Genomic DNA, 22,528 nt, shown 5'->3' with positions numbered 1-22,528 from the left:
AATATTAGTATATATAACAATAACCTTATATATATAGTTCTGTCAACCCGTACAAAATTGGACTTTGAAATTATAATAATTTCAAATATTAATATAGTAAAATATGAAAATACATATAATAAATAAAATAATCATTTTTATGTGATTGCAATTATAATTATAACGAATATAACCATTTCTCTCTCTCTCTCTCTCTCTCTCTCTCTCTCTCTCTCTCTCTCTCTCTCACACACACATTGGTTATTTACATGTAGTAACAATACTAAAAAATATATTTAAAAAAATGGAAAAGCGGTCATTTTCAAATAATGTGTGTAACTATATTAATAGCATTTGACTATATTTCTAACTACAAACTTAATTGGTCAAATTTACTACACGTATTATAAAAATTAAAAAGAAAATAATTATAAAAGTAATTATTTGCACTAAATATTTGGCAATACTACACACGGAAAAAACAGATTTCGTTGAATTGACTGAAATTGTGATGGAAAATGAACGATCTAAGAAATCTAATTAAGTTTACATTTCATTAAGTTTAAATCTATCAGAATTCTGGTTGAAATAACTAATTTCAAAATCTATGAGAATTGATTCTATCTAGTTGTTGATATCTAGTTGTAATAACCAATTCCCAATCTACAAGAATTCTGTTTAATAAATAACCAGAATCTAACTTTCTATCAATCTAAATTTAATCAGAAATCTAGTAAACTTAACTAGAATTCTGGATCGTTCACTAACTACAATTCTAGTTAATTCAACCAAATGTTTTTCCATGTAGCAATAATATATTTGATCACATTCACATAAATAACAATTTAATATTTTCCTTTAAAAAAAACTACAGGAATAAGAATTATATTATAATTATAATCAAAGCCAGTCACATACTCAAAAATAAAAATGTAACACTAAGATCGCAGCGAGATGAAACACGCCAGCCACGGTTGGACGATCTCTCGAGACTGAAAACAATCACTTTGTCATTATCATTTCCTAACTACATATGTTAATAAATATCAGCGTATTATTTCGTTTCCATGTAATCTCCTCAAATATTAATAATATAAAACTGGCAGCAAAGGCATGAAATTAAGAATGGTTACAGTAGGAAGTATAAGTAACGTTTGACTCGATCACAAGCGTGCGATTAGCTCAGTGTAAATGTATTAGGTTACCGTTCTAGGGATCGTACACTGAGAAAAAAAATGGTTGGAATAATATAATTTAACTATAATTTATAGTCATTTTTTGGAACAACCATAAATTTATAATTGTTTTGACTACATGAATTATAATAATCTGAACACTAAATTATAATCATAACGATCATAATATGTATTCATTCAACTATATTGTATGTTTACCTTACACATAAATCGTATTTGCATATAGTAAATTATACAATATCATAAAATGTTGTAACAACAAACACAATTAAAAGTACGTAGAATCATATATCTATTACTACCAAGATTTGGAAATTGGTAGCAAAGTTAGATGATTATTACGAAATCATATGACAAATATAACCAATTAGTATAATAAAAAAGGCTACGAGCCAAAAATTACATTATTTCATTAGTAATTATAACAAAAAGATATATTAAATATAAATTCGACAAATTATTTAACGTAAATAATAAACAAAAATATATATATATATAAGAAAATATAAAATATACAGACTCGATTTTCAACCTCAATCGGATCATTCTCAATGTTTCAATACAGGATTGGCCATATTCGACGGAAAGATGTTTTTTTTTTCAATCATGGGAAACGTCGTTACTCGATCTAACATCTCTGTCAAAAGTTACAGTGTTGCCAGATCTTTCCGTCGAATATGGTCAACCCTGTACATAAAAGTTCGCTTGGTCTACAAAAATAAAATTATTCGGATATTACTTGTATACTGTTACATTCCGATAAAATCCTCTCATTCTTTATTGTAGATATACGATTTATACCTTATTTTTATCTTATATTTTTATCTTATATCTTAAGTTAATATTTCGTCTTAATCTTGATATTTCGTTCCTATTTTATCTTTATTTCAAACCGAAAATTTCTTTTCTCTTTTATAGGAGGGTATATTTAATTTCTTTATTTAAACATTCAAACCAACAGATAAATCATTATATACTTTTATGCGTCATACAAATTATCGTCATACAGATTATTCTAAAGAATGACTAAGAATATCCCACGATCTTTCTCAAAGAAGCCCTCCTATAAAATAACAAATAACGTATATTAACATTATTATAAATAAAAGCGTACATTAACATTAGTAATAGTGTATATTAGCGTTTAACAATTAAGTAATTAGCAGTAAAATAGAAATCTTCCTGAATGCGAGGACGAATATCTTTTCCTTCCTTTTTTCTTCTTCTAATAAAATTAAATTAATTTTAAACATATGAATGTAATGGATTCGCCTCGCATAAAGGATATTAAGGAAAACCGAATTTTTATTACAAATTATTAAAACTCAACTATTACTTATTAAGAATAAACTTGTAGAGTGGGGAGTAGGGTTTACGCGGAGCCTTGCTGCCTTATCTCAAGGAAAGCGCGAATATAGGTTCTACCAAATTTTGAGAAATATTGATTGGTTTTGAAAGGACACTCCCACATTCATTTCCAAAGTATAAAAGGAGCTGCCAAAAGCAAAAACAGTCAGTTACAGTTACAGTTATAATTATACGTTCAGCCTTATTTACAGTCATTCAGTCATTCATTTGCAAACCATAAGTAGAAACCTATCCAGTATAGTCGAATCAAGGTGAGAACTATCCTCGCGCTTCATCAGAACCACACTTCCATATTTTTCTTTTCGCATTTTTGTTTCTTTTAATAAACGAAAATATTGAATCGAATTGGACGGAACCTAAATCTCTGATCTTCAGTTACATACAAGTACATATATAAATATATGGGTATCCGAAGGGCTGTTGTGACTGTCGCTGCCAATAGCGTAGCCCCCATCTTACGGCGGTTCTCCGGAACATTATTAATATTTTTGCATTACCTCCATGCCTACTAAAGGCAGACGAAGACAAAGAGAAAAGAGATTAAGGTTCCAAATTAAATCGGCCCTTATTTTAAACCAAGACTCTTTCCCCTATCTTCAAAAACTAGTGTAATTGCTAGATCAAAACAAACCGGTAGACTTACCCCGCGAACCCATCTACACTCTAAAGAAATTGAAGGGCAATCTCATGTTTCCTAGTTACAAAAACATTCTAAAAGGCGATACACGTAGATTCACCTATAAACTTCGTGATCTTTTTGGCACTGAATTCAAGATTACTCTTCCTATAAATTATCCGGTACTTCCCAGTGAACCGCATTCTTAACCGATTCTTAATCGCACGACTTAATCTCCAATCCCCAAGTAAATTGTTTAAATACATTGACTCAAAAAACGGAGAAAATCTCAATAGCAACATTACGTAACAATACAATATGATTGCTTATTGAATATATTTAAAGTCTCACTGTAGTCGTCCATAGAATCGAAATCTTGAAAGAATTTTGAGTATCAAATGTTTTTGTAAACGGATAAGGATTGTTTCTATTAAAATAATAAAGCAAATTTATCAAGATATAATAACTCATGGAGATAATGCATTATAAAATTAATGACAGTTTAATTATATAACGATCACTGAGATATTATATTCAAATTTTTAATTTAGTCAAAGTTAAATTATATAAATTACCTTCATATTAAGAAAGTCTGATACAGAAACCGCAGTTAAATTTTTTGCAATTTATATTATAGGCAATAACGATCAGAGCTAAAGTTGTTGTTATCACGTCGGCTTTAGGATCATTATGACATTCAAAGAATTATAAACGTTATGAGAATGTTAAGTAAAGAAATTTTCTGGAAGAGAGAGGAAATGTATTAGAGAAGGGAGGTATGGAAGAAAGAGGGAAAGTAATTGAGAAGGGGAAGTGATTATGAAGGGGAAAGTGATTGTATGATCTGGAGGTATGATTCTGGCAATGATTCTGTATCATTTTGTTTGTTAATGTCTTGTCTTTGCTTTTTTATATGATATCAATCTTTTATTATACGAAGCCTCTTTATCTAAAATTTTGACTTCATTTAAAATTATGGTTTAATTTCATGCGATAGTCAGAAATAATCCATAAGCTCTATGTTACCATCTATGGTAAGTAATTTTCGATACATGGAATCATCACATAACTTTTCTTCTTCCATCTGATAAGGCACGTAAATCTTGGGTTAATTTTTCCGAAAGATATTTTTCAATTTTTTGATATCTTTATCTGAAAAGATTTCTTCCATTTTGTGTAATAAGTTGTTTATCTAGAGCAACAGTGACATTTCCCTTGTCAGCATTCATAATAAGTATATCCGGATGTTCTTTGATAAATTTTTTTATTTAACCATGAATTAATAAGTTTTTCGATAGAAGGAAATTTACTATTAAATTTGTTAAGAATTGATATAGAATTGTTTCTGACAAAGTTTACAACATTATTTGGACATCCAGTTATATTATTTTCTATCTGTTTCATAAATTCTATCATGGTTGTTTTTTTATTGTCCTTGTTAATCGGAACTCTAATCCCTCTTTCTTCCATATCTCCCTTCTCTAACATTTCCTCTCTCTTCCAGAAAATTTCTTTACTTAATATTCTCATAATGTTTATAATTTTTTGAATGTCACAACGGTCCTAAAGCACCAACATGATAACAACTTTAACTCTGATCGTTATTGCCTATAATATAAATTGCAAAAAACTTAACTGCGGTTTCTGTATCAGATTCTCTTAATATGAAGGTAATTTATATAATTTAATTTTAACTAAATTAAAATTTTTAATATAATATCTCGGTAATCGTTATATAATTAAACTGTCATTAATTCTATTAGGTGTTGGAATTAATTCGTAGCGTTTTTTAATGAAAGAATGTTATTTATTTCACGTGAGCATTAAAAAATACATTAATGAAAGTACTTCCCATCTCTTGTAAAACGCTACGAATTAATTCCAACACCTAATATAATGCATTATCTCCATAAGATATTATATCTTGATAAATTTGCTTCATTATTTTAATAGAAACAATCCTTATCCATTTACAATGGAACATTTGATACTCAAAATTCTTTCAAGATTTCAATTCTATGGACGACTACGGTGAGGCTTTAAATATATTCAATAAGCGATCATATTGTATAATGTCCGAATAATTTTATTTCTGTAGACCAAGCGAACTTTTATGCATTGAAACATTGAAAATGACCCAATCGAGATTGAAACGTTTGTATATTTTATATTTTCTTATATATATATATATTAGGTGTTGGAATTAATTCGTAGCGTTTTACAAGTGATGGGAAGTACTTTCATTAATATATTTTTTAATGCTCATGTGAAATAAATAACATTCTTTCATTAAAAACGCTACGAATTAATTCCAACACCTAATATATATTTTTTTGTTTATTATTTACGTCGAATAATTTATCAAATTTATGTTTGTTATATATCTTTTATATATCTTTTTGTTATAATTTTTGTTTATAATTACTAATGAATTAATATAATTTTTGGCTCATAGCCCTTTTTTATTATACTAATTTTATAATTTATTGAGTCATATTACTTACATGATTAAATATAACCAAATTATTAATTGTTTTAACCGAAATAATTTGGTAATTGTGATAAAACAATCCCTTTTATATAATAAAAAAAAATGTATACAGTTCATCTTAAAATGAAAAAAATAATTTTTTTGTTATTATTATTTTTTATTTTCCATCTCAATTAATTATTAACTATTTTGCATATCTATATTCTATCTTATTAACTACAATTAATTATTAAAAAACGCATCGCATCATCGGTAAGATTTGGACCTACAATCTCTAGAACGGTAGCCTAATACATTTACGCTGAGCTAATCGCACGCTTGTGATCGAGACATTGTCAACGTTACTTATACTTTCTACTGTAACCATTCTTAATTTCATGCCTTTGCTGCTAGTTTAATATTATTAATATTTGAGATTACATGGAAACGAAATAATACGTTGATATTTGTTAGGAAATGATAATGACAAAACGATTGTCCTCAGTCTCGAGAGTCACTGCGATCTGAGTGTTGCATGTTCTATCTTTGAGCATGTATGAGCGACTATGATATAATTCTTATTCCTGTAGTTTTTTTTTAAAGAAAATATTAATTATTATTTATATAAATATGGTCAAATATATATATATATATATATTGCTACACGGAAAAAAATATTTGGTTGAATTCACTGGAATTGTGGTGAAAAATGAACGATCCAACGCACGCGCGTTCGCGTGACGCGAAACGCGTAACATACTGACACCCCAATCAAAATTCTTGATTTGGCGGGCGCATGGCAATATGTACCGCTTGGCTATCGCAATCGAGAATTGCCAATTGCTGCCCGAATCATGGGGTCACTTCAACTTTTATAATTTTTTTTCGAGAAATCTCATTGAAAAGGGAAGTCTTTGTTCTACAAAATGGATAAAAGACCGAATCGAGTAGTGATCCCTCTTCTTCGCTTATTTTCGATCAAAGTTAAAGTTCGCTTCGCAATAAATGCAATCGCCTTTGAGATGCTCCGCCGCAAGAAAACCGCCGCATTCGATGTGATCGAAGATTCGCGTAAGTCGAACTTTAGCTCAAAACGCCTTCTCGCTCAAATTCTCTCTCTATCGCTCTCGCTTTGTCTCACTCTCAAACACTGTTGGTCCTTCGAGCCGGATTCGCCTTCGCCGATTATTGCTCGTTCGGGAGTATCATCGCGTTCAGTGCGCGTAATACCTAAAAGAACAAAAAGAGAACGTAAATAAGTAAATCATGAATGAAGAAATAAATACCTTGCTGACCACTCAGAGTAACATCCACGGTCACATGACCAGATCAGTGGCAAATTGAAAGAAGATGGGTATGGCCAACATCACTCTCCACGCTGTCGAAATCCGCTTAGCGCTTCTCGATCAACTGTGGACGAAGTTCGAAAGACAGCATGAGCTTATTCGAGCACATTATAAGAAAGCCTACGATGAAAGTGAGCCTACGTCTCAATTCGCCGATTCCGCTGAAATTACTTACGTACAACAACATAGCCTGTTGAATGATTACCTGACAAAGCTCAAGGCTAAGAAGTCAAATACAGCTTCTCCGAATGAATCGGGAAACGATTTTTCCACCAAATCGGCGCTGCCGGGTCTGAAAATCCGATCATTTTCGGGCGCGTTTAAAAACTGACCATCGTTTCGAGACATATTCTTATCCATCGTCGGTAATAATCCGTCTATCTCAAACGTAGAGAAGTTCCACTTAAAGCATTGCCTAGAAGAGTTCGCTGAAGCATTCCCTCGAGTGGGAATCTCACACAAGTGATACCACGGACTTGCCAGATCACGATACCTTGATGGACTTTATTACTAAGTGAACTCTGACTCTCAAGGCCGCAAAACCAAAGATCACCAAAGAGATCCACCGCGAATCGCGAAATCGTACGTCGCTAAACGTGTAGACGATGCTCCCGGCTGTGTTCTGCAAGGATAGGCATAATGTAATGATGTGCGAACAATTCAAGGCAAAATCCGCATCTGAAAGTCCGTCGCGGAAACACACCGGTTGTGTTACTACTGTCTCGATTCACATCCAATCGCGAAGTGCCAGTCAAGAAGACGTGTAAGGCGAGGCATCACACGCTCCTTCACAAACCGTACGTCACTGCGAAACCAGCCGACGTAAGCGCATTGACCGCTGTACGCCAAGACGACGAATGCAAGGCCATTCTGCTCGCTACCGCGAGAATTACTGTCGCTGATCGCCATGGGAATCCACACCCGGTTAGAGTTTTAATCAATCAAGGATCGGAAGTATCCTTGATCTCCGAGGCGCTAGTCCAACGCTTACGCCTGCCGCGACTCCGCGCGGCAATCTCAATTTTCGGAATCGACAGCTCACTCTCAGGTTCCTGTCGCGGGAAAGTGTCTCTCAGTCTCACCTTCAGGATCAATGGAACTCGAGTTATCGCTGTCGCTTTCATCCTGCCACGTCTTTCACTGTATCAAGGCGCAGCATGCAAGACTATATGGCCTCACATTGAAGATCTCCAGCTGGCTGATCCGCAATTCTCGGCCGCCGATCCCATCGAGCTGTTACTCGGCGCGGAAGCGTGCTCTATCATTTTATAAGAGGGCCTTCGAAAGGACGATTCGCATACTCCCGTCGCTCAGTGCACTCTGCTCGGATTTTCTCGAGAGACTGCGGCGAGAATCTCTCAGTGACTTCACACCGCTTCTAGTGCACCGCTGACCACGAGCTGACCACGCTCGTGCAACGTTTTTGGGAGCAAGAAAAAAACCTTCAACCTCAGTGTCCATTACGCCAGAAAAACAACGATGCGAGGAAATCTTTCCTAGAACTCACAGCCGCAGGAAGATACGTTATGCGACTGCCATTTGCCGCGTCGCCAACAGCAGTCGGTGACATCCAATCAGCCGAGCGATTGCTCACTGCCACGGAGCGACGGTATGAGCGTGACGTTCAGTTCGGACCACGTCTTTCTAAAATAATACGAAGAGTTAAATCACATTAGTGCCAAGGTCATCAGAGTCACAAGCAAGATGCTATCTACCTCACCACGGAGTGTTCCGAGAATCGAACGCGTCGACCAAACTCAAGGTGGTATTCAACGGATCTCAGAGTACAAGGTCCGATAAGTCATTAAACACTCAGCTGTTAGTCGGCGCTAACCTATTACCATCGCTTACCGATGTGTTGACCCGGTGGCGGTGGCACCGATACGCAATCATGACGGACATCGAAAAAATGTATCGTCAAATTCTTGTGGCGTCTGAGGATAGAGATTACCAACGCATTCTCTGGCTTCACTGAGTCAGCGATCCGGTGTGCAAGTATCAGTTAAATACAGTGACATCTGTCGTGCGCGCCATTCTCTGCCGTCCGCACACTTCGTCAGCTCGCCGACGACGAAAACGCAAGATTTCCGCGAGGTTCCGCCGTACTGAGACTGCTACGTCGACGACATTGTGACCGGAGCGTATACTAAAGACAAGGCAATCGTGATACAATCCGAGCTGTGCATAGCGAGTTTCCACTGAAAAAAATGGAGCGCCTACCATCCTGAAATTTTCTTCGGTATTCCTACGGATCACTGTCTCGCTGATTCGCGGTCATGGGAACACGAGAATCACGCAACGCTGGGCTTGCAGTGGCACTCGGTCGACGACATCTTCACATTTTCAATTCGAAGCCGCACCATTGAAAAATTCACCAAAAGGAAGATTCTCTCGGAGATCGCGCGTTCATTTGATCCGCTCGAATGATTGACATCGGTAGTTATCAGCGCAAAAATCCTGCTTCAGTCAGCGTGGTTGCAAAAGCTGGACTGGGACGCCCCGCTCCCTCAAGCAGACACCTGCCATTGGAGTCGTTTCCTGGAGGAACTTCCAAAGCTTGAACAGCTTCGAATCAACCGCTAGTTAAACACGGGCGCCAAGGACGTGAGAGTAGAGTTGCACAGATTCTCCGACGCGTCCGAATGAGGGTACGCAATCCTGGTGTATCTTCGTGTCATCAGCTCTAACAGTGTCAACATTCTCTTGCTAGCGGCAAAAAGCAAAGTCGCACCGATCAAGCCAGTATCCTTGCCGCGATTGGAACTGTGTGCCGCCGCCTTGCTCACAAAATTAGTCGCACATACACGCACTGTTCTAAGCCTGTATACAGCTCCAGTCACTCTCTGGTCTAACTCCAAGATTCTACACTGGATTCAGGGTCACGCATCTCGATGGAAGACTTGTATGGCCAACCGCGTGTCCATGATATAGGAGGACAATGGTGTCATGTTCTCAGAAAGGACAACCCGGCCGACTGCGCCTCTCGGGGGATAACACCAGAAGAGCTTATAGATCATCCACTCTGGTGGTCAGGCCCCTCTTGGCTGTTCAAGGACAACTTCACCTGGCCTAGCGCACAACCTGAAGTTCCATTGGAGGAATTGCTCGAGCAACGTGTCCACTGTCACGTCAAAGATTGTCACGGAACCGGAGCTCCTCCTCCGATTCTCCTTACTTCATCGGCTCCTGAAGGTCACAGCATGGTGTCTATGTTGGCTGCGCCCAAGAGGGATGCTAACGACGGAAGGAGTTGACATTGACACCCGACGAGCTCGATGTCGCACTTGGATGATGGATTCGAGCAGTCCAGGCACTATGCGTACGAGGTCACTGCCGCAAAAGATCAACGCCCGATGCCACCTCACAGTCAGTTACGGGCCTTGAATCCATTCATAGACGAACGGAGTGCTGAGAGTCAGAGGTCGCCTGAAGCACGCAGTTCTCTTTTCGGACGAGCGGCATCCAATGATCATTTCACCACGATCATTCACACCTCACACGTCTCTTAATATCGTCATATCACCGAACACTCCATGAAGGAGTGCAGTTGGGCCTGTTGCGACTACGATATTGGATCCCTCGAGGGATCTATGACAAATACTGGTTGCATCGATGCGTCACTTGTACCAGATGGAGAGGAGTCACGTCACAGCCGCCACTGGATAACCTTCCTTAAGGACGCGTAACTCCTGCACATCCATTCCTCAGAATTAACTATGCCGGGCCGATACTCATTCGCACAAATCGAGGACGTGGGCACCGGTCCCACAAGGCCTTCATCGCAATTTTTGTGTGTCTCTGTTCTAAAACAATGCATCTTGAGGTCGTTTCTGATTACACGACGGACGCATTCCTGACCGCACTTCGTCGGTTCACAGCATGTAGAGAACTGTGTTCGGATATCTATTCCGACTGTGGCACGAACTTCATTGGCGCCGACAGATACAAAAGCTTCTTCGTGCATCTTCCGTCAACGGCAGCCGCATCGCGCATGCTGCTGTCACAGAAGGAATCCGATGGCACTTCAATCCTACTTCCGCACCTCACTTCGGAGGCCTCTGGGAAGCAGCAGTAAAGTCGACGAAGCATTTTCGAAGAGTAATCGGCGACACCACGCTCACCTACGAGGAGATGATGAGCACTCTCTTAACTAAGGTAGAGGCCTATCTGAATTCTCGGCTCTTGCTGGCGTTATCTGACAATCCCAACCGACCTCTCCGCGCTCCAGGACATCTGCTTATTGGAGCCTCGCTGCTAGCCATTCCAGAACCATCACTCACAGAGAAGGCAACGAGGTTCTCTCTCTCTCGTTGGCAGCAAAAAATGCGTGATTATTTTTGGGAAAGGTGGTCACGCAACCTGCATTCCTTGATCTCACGCTCAAAGTGGTGCAAGGTAAGCACTCCTCAGATTGGCTCATTGTGCCTCATAATTTCAGAGACATCACCACCAAGTAGACGGCCTCTAGCTCGCATTACAAAGCACCCAGGAGAGGACGGTGTGATCCGAATAGCAACTGTTCGCACAACCTCGTCCGACCTCTAATCAAATTGATGATGCTGCCTCGACCACTCTACATGCGGACTCGCAAGAGCGATAAAAATCGTACATTGTATTAGATCGTGCGATCTTATTAAATGTACTCGCGTCAGTCAACGCGCGTGTAATCGCGGTAATATTCGCGTTAATTTCATCTATCTGTCGCAATTTTCGATGATACGAATACAATAAATTCAACGATTTTCTTTGTAATAGTATTATATATTTAACGCTTAATCACCTCAACTTTTATAATTTTTTGAGAATCTCATAGGCGATTGAAAAGGGAAATCTTTGTTCTACAAAATGGATAAAAGACCGAATCGAGTGATCCCTCTTCTTCGCTTTTTTTCGGTCAAAGTTAACGCTCCGCAATAAATGCAATCGCCTTTGAGACCGCAAGAAAACCGCCGCATTCGACTGTGGACAAATTCTCTCTCTATCGCTCTCGCTTTGTCTCGCTCTCGAACATAGATTGATAGAAGATTTCTGGTTATTTCAAACAGAATTCTGGTAAATTGAGAATTATTTTAACTAAAATTCTGGTAGATTTTGAAATTGGTTATTTCAACCAGAATTCTGATAGATTTAACAAGAAATCTAGTAAATTTAATTAGAACTCTGGATCGTTCATTTTTCGCCACAATTTCAGTTAATTCAACCAAATCTGTTTTTTGTATAGTATTGCCAAACATTTAGTGCAAATATAATAATTACTTTTACAATTATTTTTTTTTTAATTTTTATAATACGTATAATAAATTTGACCAATTAAATTTGTAGCTAGAAGTACAATTAGATGTGCTATTAATATAGTTACACACACTATTTGAAAATGACTGCAGATTTTTCCATTTTTTTAAATATATTTTAAATATACAACTATAGTTATACAGGGTGTAGAAAAAGTCCCGGACCCTTTAAATATCTTGAAAAGTAATCATTTTTGAGAAAAATTAAGTTATTAAAGTTTTATACAAAAGTTGTAGGATTGAAAATAATCTATTGATTGACCTTATCAATTTGATCTTAGATGACAACTCCAAAATCAAGTCAAGGTAAAATCGATTTTTTTAAACGAAACATCCTTTGATTTTAGAATCTAATAGCTGAGGTCGGGAACTTTCCAAAACACTATAATAAAGTTTTTTAATCAATACTTTTCAAGTTATGAGAGGATTGAATGTTACGGAAAGTCGTGGCATTAGCATTACTTAAGCTAAAATGCTAATCCCTTTTAATGATGCGAGGATGGTCATAGGAGGTCTTACGCAAGCGACAAGACTTCAATCAATCTTTTAGAAATAAAGACAATGATATATATCTAAATCAATTGTCATTCGTTTGAGCATTTGTCATTCCTTTAACCTAGCTCGCCTTACCTACAAGTTTTTAATTACTTTCTCGGCTAGACCCCACCGAAATCAGAAACTTCATCAAGTTATATCTCTGAATAGAAAACATATTTTTAACTTATCACATGCAAAATTGATATCTTTAGAGACAAGAACAAATAAACAAAGATGAAACAAAAAATATTTTATTCTTAAATTACATTATAAAAAGTTAAAGTCTGAATTGCAATATGAAAAATCGTCATATCCCAATATGGCGAGTTAGGATTAAAGGAATATTACATATTATAATAAATACTCAAATTGGCGTCTCTCCGCAGTCTGACAATATGCTAGACGATTATAAAAACTTAAGACTGCATTTCTACAGAATTCGGGAGGCACATTCTAAATTCATTTATTATTCGTTGACGTAAATTGTTAAGATTTCGATTTAGTATTATATTATAAATTTTTCTCTTTAAATATCCCCACAAAAAATAGTCGAGTGGATTTAGATCAAGCAATTCGGAAAAACTTTATTCAGATATTGGCGTACTCGTAAACCATAGTGAAGTGGCGCCCCATCTTGCTGGAATCAAATGTCATTGAAGTTTTGATGAGATGTTTCGGATTGCCGGAACTATTTCATCTTGAAACATGGTTAAGTAATTGTCAACGTTTAAATTACCTTTAATAAAGAAAGGCCCAATAATAGCTTCATTTAAAATTCCAGCCCATACGTTGACTTTTTGCTGATTCTGAGTATATATGTGCCTCGTACATTCAATGAAGATTTTCATCGCTCCAATATCTGCAATTATATCGATTTACATTCCTGGTTAGCTCAAAAGTAGCTTCATCTGAAAAAATAATGCTGATTATAAATATTATAAAAGATTTCTATCGATATTTAACATCATACATTCGCAAAATTCAATGCGATCAAAATTATCTTCACAAAGCCAGATGGATCTTATATGGATGAAATTTTTCCTTTTTTAGAATTTTATGAACTGACATAGAATCGTGTTGTGCAACTTTGTGAATTGAATTACGCGGATCTTTGATAAAAGACTGTAGAACATTCGATCTTTTATCAGAATTTGTTGCTGTTGCTGGTTTACCTTGTCTATTACGGTCTTTTACAAAATCCATTTCTTCAAAACGTTGTACAGTATGAATAACAGTCGATTTAGATACACCATTGTCCTCATTCCTAAAAGTTTGATTGAAAAGTTCAGTCACATGTGTGTAAGACCCCACCGCATCAAAAGGATATACGCTGCTTCAATAAGCATCATAAAATATTTTAAATAAATACTTTAAACGAAGATACTATGTGGCGATAAGCAATCTCAGAACGGAGTATCACGAAAAAATATACCTTCTCAATCGCAGAAAGAGTGAACTTGACAGGAGAGATCTTTGACTTATGTAGTCTCCAGCTTTGTTGAAAGGATGGGAAGGAGGGAGAGGGGATGGAAAGGAGTAGGAGGAAAGGGGGGAGGAAAGAGTAGGAGGGAGGAGAAGATAGAGATACAGACGCAGACATATACATGACTCATAAATCAGTCGAGCAATCTCTACGTAATATCTTAGATAATGCTAATGCCGCGACGATTCCGTAATTTTCAACTCTCATAACTTGAAAAATATTGATTAAAAAGAAGCTTTATTATAATGTTTTAGAAAGCTTCCGACCTCAGATTCTAAAATCAAAAATAGGGTATTTCGTTTGAAAAAAATCAATTTGACCTTGTCTTGACCTTGGTGACGCCATCCAAGTCAAATTGAAGATCAGTCAATAGATCATTTTCAAAACCTATAACTTTTTATATAAAACATTTTTCTCAAAAATGATTACTTTCAAGATATTTAAGGGGTCTGGGATTTTTTCTACACTTTGTATATTGTTATATGTAAACAGTAAACAAATGTTAAAAAAATGGTTATATTCATTATAATTATTATTGCTATTATCATATAAAAATGGTTATTTTATTTATATGTATTTTCATATTTTACTATATTAATATTTGAAATTATCACAATTTATAATATAATACAATTTTTGTACGAGTTGATAGAACTATACATATAAGGTTACTATAATAATATTATATTATGGCAATAATAACAGTATATGAGCAGCCATGAGCCGTCAAAACAAACCCCCACTCTACCTCCAGTGCCGGGGGCGTGGCCTTGTCTGGAAAAAAACGCGCTCTTGGTCGGCGACGCGAGGGTGGGTAATGAGATAATTAAATGATGTTATTTGATTAGCTTGGTCCATGACTGCCCACGCGCTGATTGACTTTGTCCACATCCACGCGATGACTGGAGAAGAATTGGGATGTCGACAGAGATGAATACCGTGACATCAACGAAAATCAGGTCCGAGACATTTTTTCGTTACGGGGGAAGGGGGAAAGTGCGGGCAGCGGATATGAATAGCATACAGTTTTTTGTTCTTTAGATCATTTTTTGCTGCAGCGGCTCAATGTCTCCGGCTGATCTTTTAGTGAAAGGATTTTTTGTTATTATTTATGACGACTACTTTTAGTAGTATTTTCGGGAGACTCTTGCTTTCACACTAGGGAGAAAGAGGAGGTAAAACAGAAATGAACAAGTTCACACACGACGTCGTAATCGATGCGTTGATTCGAACATTATTTTAAAAGAAAATTTTTTCTGTTTTGTTTTTAATGAACATTATCTAAATCTGGAATACGCGAGAAAAAAATTAATGTAAAAGAGGACGAGGTTAAGAGTAAGAAACAGACGAAATTTTTTGTCAAAAATGTTTATTTTAAAAAGAAAAAAGTGATATTACATAAAGTTTTTGTTTTATATATGGTAAGTATACTAGGGTGGTTCTAACTTTTTTTTGGTCCTCTGAGGGGAACGCGAGATGCGGGGGGGTTCTCATTGGCGCGAGGGGGGGGGGGGGAAGGCGCGGAGGTACTCGTAGACGCGGGGAAAGAGGAGGAAGGCGCGAGGAAGGTCCCCGGTCGGCGGCATCGCTGTTTACATAAACATAGGACTCCGGTCGATTGATTACGTAAACATGATGACATTCCGTTATGAGTTCCGTATTTTTTTCGTCACCCACCGCTGCCGCCCGCCGCCGTCCACCCTAAAAATGCATCGGTAACAAAGGCTTGCATACACTTACCGCATATATTTACCATCTCTCTCCTTCTTATGTTTTATCTTTGTCGCTCCCATTGTATCTTCTTCTCGTATCCAAAAATATTTTATCATACGTCTTTAATAATTTAAATAAAGAGGACTGTTAATACGGTCGTGACCGTCTGTCGCAGTACCGTTGATCGCGAAGATGCTGGCGGCGCGCGTAATATGATAGCGCTGCGACAATAAGAAAGGAATGAATAATGTCATACACCCAGATATATAGTTTAAATATGTGTTTACTTTTTTATATATAATGTAATTTTACAATATATAATACTATACAATACTATATAACTTATTATATAGTTCTCACAATATTTATATATAAGCAGAAACTTATATTTGATTTAATTTAATTTAATTAATTTCAAATCGAATTTTAAGCATCTGCTTCCAATTAGCAATAAAATGTACATTTACTTTTCAAACTGTTTACAATATTATCTAAAGCATAAATTATTAATTCACACTCTATATTGGATAATTTATTATAAATTTTGCGCAAAAAATCTACAGCATCACATTTATCGATGATACAATTTTCACCTAAAAGTGTTACAAAATATTTAAATTTTTCATTGACAATATGCGTATACTGGCACAGCTCAGAGTATACGTTCTCGACGCAATGTTTGAGTTTGAACATGAAGAGCATGATTAACGGCTTCATATACAGATATGTTTTGCGCAATGTTTTAATCACATTCACATCACATTTTTGCGATTTCTGTCACTAGATCTTGGACCGATAATGATGAAGGTGCGATTGCACGAACCGCTCAATATCCGCACGTCTTTCGATGAAAGCTTGCCACATTGCACGAGGCAAGTGGCAAGTTATGTTGTTACTTTGGTTGTCGCCAATTGCAATTTTCATAAAAGACACACACAGGTCCCACGACGATTCCGACATTCAGGTATTTGTAGGAGTCAGTGTAAATCTTTTTCCCAATATATGAGGTATATAACGGGATTTATTACAAGAAAATGCTCTGCAAAAGAAAGTTTTATATATTAGGTGTTGGAATTAATTCGTAGCGTTTTACAAGTGATGGGAAGTACTTTCATTAATGTATTTTTTAATGCTCATGTGAAATAAATAACATTCTTTCATTAAAAACGCTACGAATTAATTCCAACACCTAATATATATATATATATATATATATATATTACTTATTATATATATTTTATAATATATATATATATATATATATATAATATATATATATATATATATAAATAATAGAGAAAAAAGGAAAACAGATAAACAAAGCTCACAAATGGATGATACAGAAAAGATTTAACGAGTTCGCAATACCGTAACGTGACTAGTACTTAGCCAGAGACGAATAGCAGATGTGCGCGAACGTGGAAAAATCGCAAGGGAGATCAAGAAGATAAGCGAGTCGATTCGCAAAAAACATCACGCTCTGAAGATAGAATCGAGGAGGGCATGGTGTTGGACAGACATTTTAAACCTCTTATCGAGCCGCTGCGACTTTTCATCGAGGAACTTCGCGGAGCTGGACTTATAAATTAAATCGCGTATCCATGAAACGATTCAGTCGAGTAACACCAGCAAGAAAAAATACATTATTTTCTTGTACCCTGTGTATTACGCGTCGAATCATGAAAACCAAATCTGAGAAAAAGAGAGAGAAAATTAGCTCCGAGTCGACTCGTCGAGGAATTGCATGCTCCTGCGAGAAGAAATTTTCCGCGAAGGCACGTCATAGTCCGGGGATACGACGATCTGTAGCAGGCTGATGTTGTTGAGATGCGTCCGTACTCGGGCTTCAGAGGCCATCAGTACATACCCACTGTCATCAATGTATTGAGCAAATACGCGTGAGCAACTCAAGAGCAAGGATGGAAGCGAGACGGCTAACGCTGAGATCGTTCGAGAGAGTAGAAAATGTTCGAAAAATTTATAAACGGGGAATGGGATATGGGGAAAAAGTTTTACAACGCTGATGTGCAGAAAATCTTGAAAAAGCACGATGTTAATCACTGTTATTCCACGTATTCGACGTTAAAAGCGTCAATGATCGAGCGGTTCAATCGCATGCTCAAGAAAAACATGTGAAAGATGTTTACGCTCAAAGGCAATTACAAATGGGTCAACGAGCTGCCGCGTCTCGTGATAGATTACAACGCGCGCAAGCATCGCACCATCGGCATGCGATCCGCCGACGTAACTCCCGCGATCGCCGAAAGACTCTTGGATATGGTGTACAGCGCGATGAAGATCGCGGGTCTTGCAAAATTCAAAGTAGGCGATTCGGTACGTGATTCAACGCGTGAGCAAGTACAAGATGATTTTTGAGAAGGGTACACGCCAAATTGGAGGTATTTACAATCATTAAGATACAGTATATCAATTCTGTCACCTGTTTATTCGAGGATTATTGCGGAAAATCCATCGCTGGAGCGCGAATTGCATCGCGCTATTCATCCGGACGTGTATCTTGTGAAGAAAGTACTGCGCAAGAAGAGAGACAAGATGTACGTGGCTGGGATTCGATGGATCGCACAATTCATGGATACACAAAAACAATGTTATTTGATAAAAATTTGATTCATATATTTTATTTCTACATATAAAAAATATTTCAATGTAAATATATAAACCTATATTTTTATTACTTCCCATTCATCTTCGTTTTGTAGTATACAGATATAAAATACATATATAAATGTATGATACATGAAATGAAAATAATAGTAATACATAATAAATGGTACTACATAAAACATAATAGTAATACTTTTATAAATATTAAAAATATATATTACGTATAAATTATAATGATAACAGTACATAATAACATGTACACTGTATGAAAATATTTAAAAATGTAAAGAAACATATACGAAGTATAAATTAAGTTAATACATAAAGCATAATAGTAATACATATATATTATATAAAAATATAAAAAACATAATAGTAATACAAATGTTGATACACACACATATACAGGGTGATCCAAAAGTATGGAAACGGCCAAATAACTGTGGAGGAATGCACTTTGGGGAAAAAAGTTTCAGACAAAAGTCTTAGGTTTTTTTCCTGGCTATTCAATAGTGACCTGAGATTTGACCTTGACCGTGACCTTGAATGTCATTTCAAAGTCAAATTTACTTTTTTAAATAGGAACACATATTTTTGACCACAGGAATGGAAACAGCGGAAAATTTTACGTCCGCCTGTGACTTTGATCATGACCTTGACCATGCCCTTGAAGGTCAGTTCAACGTCAAGTTGACATTGTCAATGGAAATTCCTGTAAATTGGTATCTAGGGGTTTTCGGGGTCGCTGATTACGATTTTGAAGTCGATTTTCAAAAATTCAAGATGGTGGATCCAATATGGCTGACGAAATTTGAAAAAATTATTGAATTTTTCTGCAAATTGGTATCTGGGGGTTTTCGTGGTCACTGATTACGAATCTGAAGTCGGGGGACTCCTAAGTACGATTTACATCCCATTTTTTTTAACTTTTTTTATTTTATTGTTTTTTTTTGGTTTTTAAAATTTTTTTGTGTTTTTTTGTTTTCTTTTTATTTTTTATGATGAAGTGAGCACCCAGCCAACTAAGGTAAGTGTTAATGTAGCGGGTTAAGATGATTTTTGTACACAAGCTTTTAAGTGTGTCATCTTAAAATTACTCTCTTCAAAGCTTAACACTTACCTTAGTTGGCTGGGTGCTCACTTCATCTTGTCTTAGTTGGCTGGGTGCTCACTTCATCATAAAAAATAAAAAGAAAACAAAAAAACACAAAAAAATTTTAAAAACCAAAAAAAACAATAAAATAAAAAAAGTTTAAAAAAATGGGATGTAAATCGTACTTAGGAGTCCCCCGACTTCAGATTCGTAATCAGTGACCATGAAAATCCCCAGATACCAATTTGCAGACAAATTCAATAGTTTTTTCAAATTTCGTCAGCCATATTGGATCCACCATCTTGAATTTTTGAAAATCGACTTCAAAATCGTAATCAGCGACCCCGAAAACCCCTAGATACCAATTTACAGGAATTTCCATTGACAATGTCAACTTGACGTTGAACTGACTTTCAAGGGCATGGTCAAGGTCATGATCAAAGTCACAGGCGGACGTAAAATTTTCCGCTGTTTCCATTCCTGTGATCAAAAATGTGTTCCTATTTAAAAAAGTAAATTTGACTTTGAAATGACATTCAAGGTCACGGTCAAGGTCAAATCTCAGGTCACGATTGAATAGCCAGCAAAAAAACCTAAGACTTTTGTCTGAAACTTTTTTCCCCAAAGTGCATTCCTCCACAGTTATTTGGCCGTTTCCATACTTTTAGATCACCCTTATATATACACATATATATTACAAAGGTATTCGCCAATGCCCTCATGGTAATGTCTTCGTCGAATCCGGTACTACGTATCGTTTGTCGTCTTATGGCTCAAAGCGATTTTCGATTGTAATATCGTGTACACCTCGTGCAGTTTAGATCGTATACATGATTGACGACGAGCCATTTCGATCTCTTCATTCAAACATCGCGTGTAATCGTCAAACATTATCGTTCGCGCGACGACGTTACTCTTTACGCCTTTCGCTTTTTTAATTTCTTTCATGCCGTCCACCCTCATATATCTTCACCCGCGTATATCTTCGCTCTAAGACCAATGAATTCGATCATTATCACACCGGTATTTTCATCCTTCATCAGATCGGGTACTTTTTTATTCGCGAGAAGCATACCGTATGCGTTGTCCATCGGATAATCGCTCGTGTCGAATCTAGCGATATCGCGTTTCATAGTCTCATAAACGTCATCGCACTCGACGCGGTATACAAGACTGTACAATACTATCTGTGTCGATGTATATAATTTTACATTTGTCGTGAAACAGTGGTAACATATACTTGTACAAGCAGACTTTCGATATGTCAAGTATACACATTTCCACGTAAATCGGCTTGAACTTCACCTCGAGTTTACGCAGTTCGACGGCAATTAAATTTTCTGCAAAGACGCTACGGCTGTGGAAATTTTGCGGTCATTGCTTCCGCGCCGTACTGTCTATTCCATTTTGTTAATAATTATACATCAACATGGTTACGCACATTCTCCATAGTTTTATCAAATATCGCGTTGTTCATTAATTTATATAAATTTTTCTCGGAATCGTTTTTAGCGCGAATTCTGAAATTTGTATTGTATTGAGTTCAATATAATCGCGAAGCCATGGAGATTGCGCGAATTGTAGTACTCGATGAAGACTTTGTTACGCGAAGACTGTAACGAGTACATTGCTGCAAGTTGCGATAGTGGATGAAGTAACGCTATTTATTGTACAGCGTCGCTAGAAGTTTAGCCTCGCGCTTGCTGGGCGACTTATCGCGCGTCGGATAGAACGGCAGGTTAGTGTGTTGGTCGTGTAGATGTTGTAGATACTCGAAATCGACTTCGAGAATGTAACCGGTGGGTGAATCCAGAGCGATCGCGCTCACGTCAAAGTTCGCAGCATCTTCGACGAAATTCATCGAAATTCGGCGTATGGCAATCATTGACACATCACCCACCCGTATAAATTATTAACATCATAGTACATCAAGTACGACGGTTTCGATGAGTCGTACGAACGCATGTACTTGTTATTAGCCTGCGTATATCTGCTTAAACATTGACTAAGGCCGCCGCGTATATCGCGCTCGATGAACATGATCATATCGAATAACTCAAATCTTGTACACATATGTTTTAGCATCCCGTCCCACGTGAAACCAGGCATGTAATGCGTGGGATCGAGACATCGTAACTCGCGACACAACTTTCGCGGAAATTTTCGAAAATGTCGATAAATAACAAGACATCGGTTTTCAAGTACAGATCACTGCCGAACGTTTGAATGGAGAATCGCTTCCAGATGTTCGCGGCGTGAACGTAATCGCTCTCGGATACTGTATCGCCTGTTAACGAACTGAAAAATGATTCGCGCGGTGATAAGCGCGTGTCCTGCAATTTTTTACAGTCAACGTACTCGTACGGAAAGATACCTTTACCTTCAGTAATTTAAATTCTTCATCCGATAGTGTTGAAAATTTGGAACGTACGATTTTTAATTTATCCCTACTTAGAAATCATGCCAATTTATCGAGGCTTGCATTTAGAAATTTGAAAGAATCGATGAACCGTAATTTTATGCATTTTCGCGAGTCTGCTCTCTTGGCGGCATCTTGAACGAAATATATTTTTCTTTAATTATCGGTAACACATCTACATGTCCTTCATACGAGGTAGCAATTTCTTTAATTATAAAGTGCGCGTCGTAGCCCGATAAATTGTGAAAAACGATCGGAATATAAAACGAATTTTTATAATTAAGATTGCAATTTGCATGCACTGGTATCTACCGGTAAGATGACAATGATCGTGGACCCGCGTATCGTCCGGCGCGAACGGTTTCTCGCAAATGTGACAACGCGCTACGGTA

General features: G+C 36.8%; 1 protein-coding gene and 1 long non-coding RNA gene across 7 annotated transcripts; one reads left to right on the top strand and one right to left on the bottom strand.

Moving 5' to 3' along the window:
- Positions 1-10,250: 10,250 nt before the first annotated feature.
- LOC147908028 (uncharacterized) lies at positions 10,251-11,520 on the top strand. Its single transcript, XM_087411181.1, has 4 exons — positions 10,251-10,475; positions 10,918-11,262; positions 11,322-11,370; positions 11,414-11,520. Exons 1-4 carry the CDS (start codon positions 10,251-10,253, stop codon positions 11,518-11,520), a joined length of 726 nt encoding a protein of 241 aa, XP_087267307.1.
- An 840-nt stretch (positions 11,521-12,360) lies between these two features.
- LOC147908027 (uncharacterized) lies at positions 12,361-17,165 on the bottom strand. 6 transcript variants are annotated; one of them, XR_015546671.1, is made up of 4 exons: positions 14,236-17,165; positions 13,976-14,067; positions 13,540-13,662; positions 12,361-13,436 (listed from the first exon to the last, which is right to left on the bottom strand). It is a non-coding gene; the product is annotated as an uncharacterized LOC147908027 (long non-coding RNA). The 6 variants fall into 6 exon arrangements; XR_015546675.1 differs by having other exon boundaries at positions 12,361-13,440; positions 13,540-13,711; positions 14,236-17,128; XR_015546674.1 differs by having other exon boundaries at positions 12,361-13,440; positions 13,540-13,711; positions 14,173-14,251.
- Between the last annotated feature and the right edge of the window lie 5,363 nt (positions 17,166-22,528).

Source organism: Acromyrmex echinatior, chromosome 11 (genome assembly GCF_024713525.1).
Source record: "Acromyrmex echinatior isolate Ae372 chromosome 11, ASM2471352v2, whole genome shotgun sequence".
Lineage (NCBI taxonomy): Eukaryota > Metazoa > Arthropoda > Insecta > Hymenoptera > Formicidae > Acromyrmex > Acromyrmex echinatior.
Note: the sequence above shows the minus strand (reverse complement) of the source record. Positions and strands in the feature narration are given on the sequence as shown.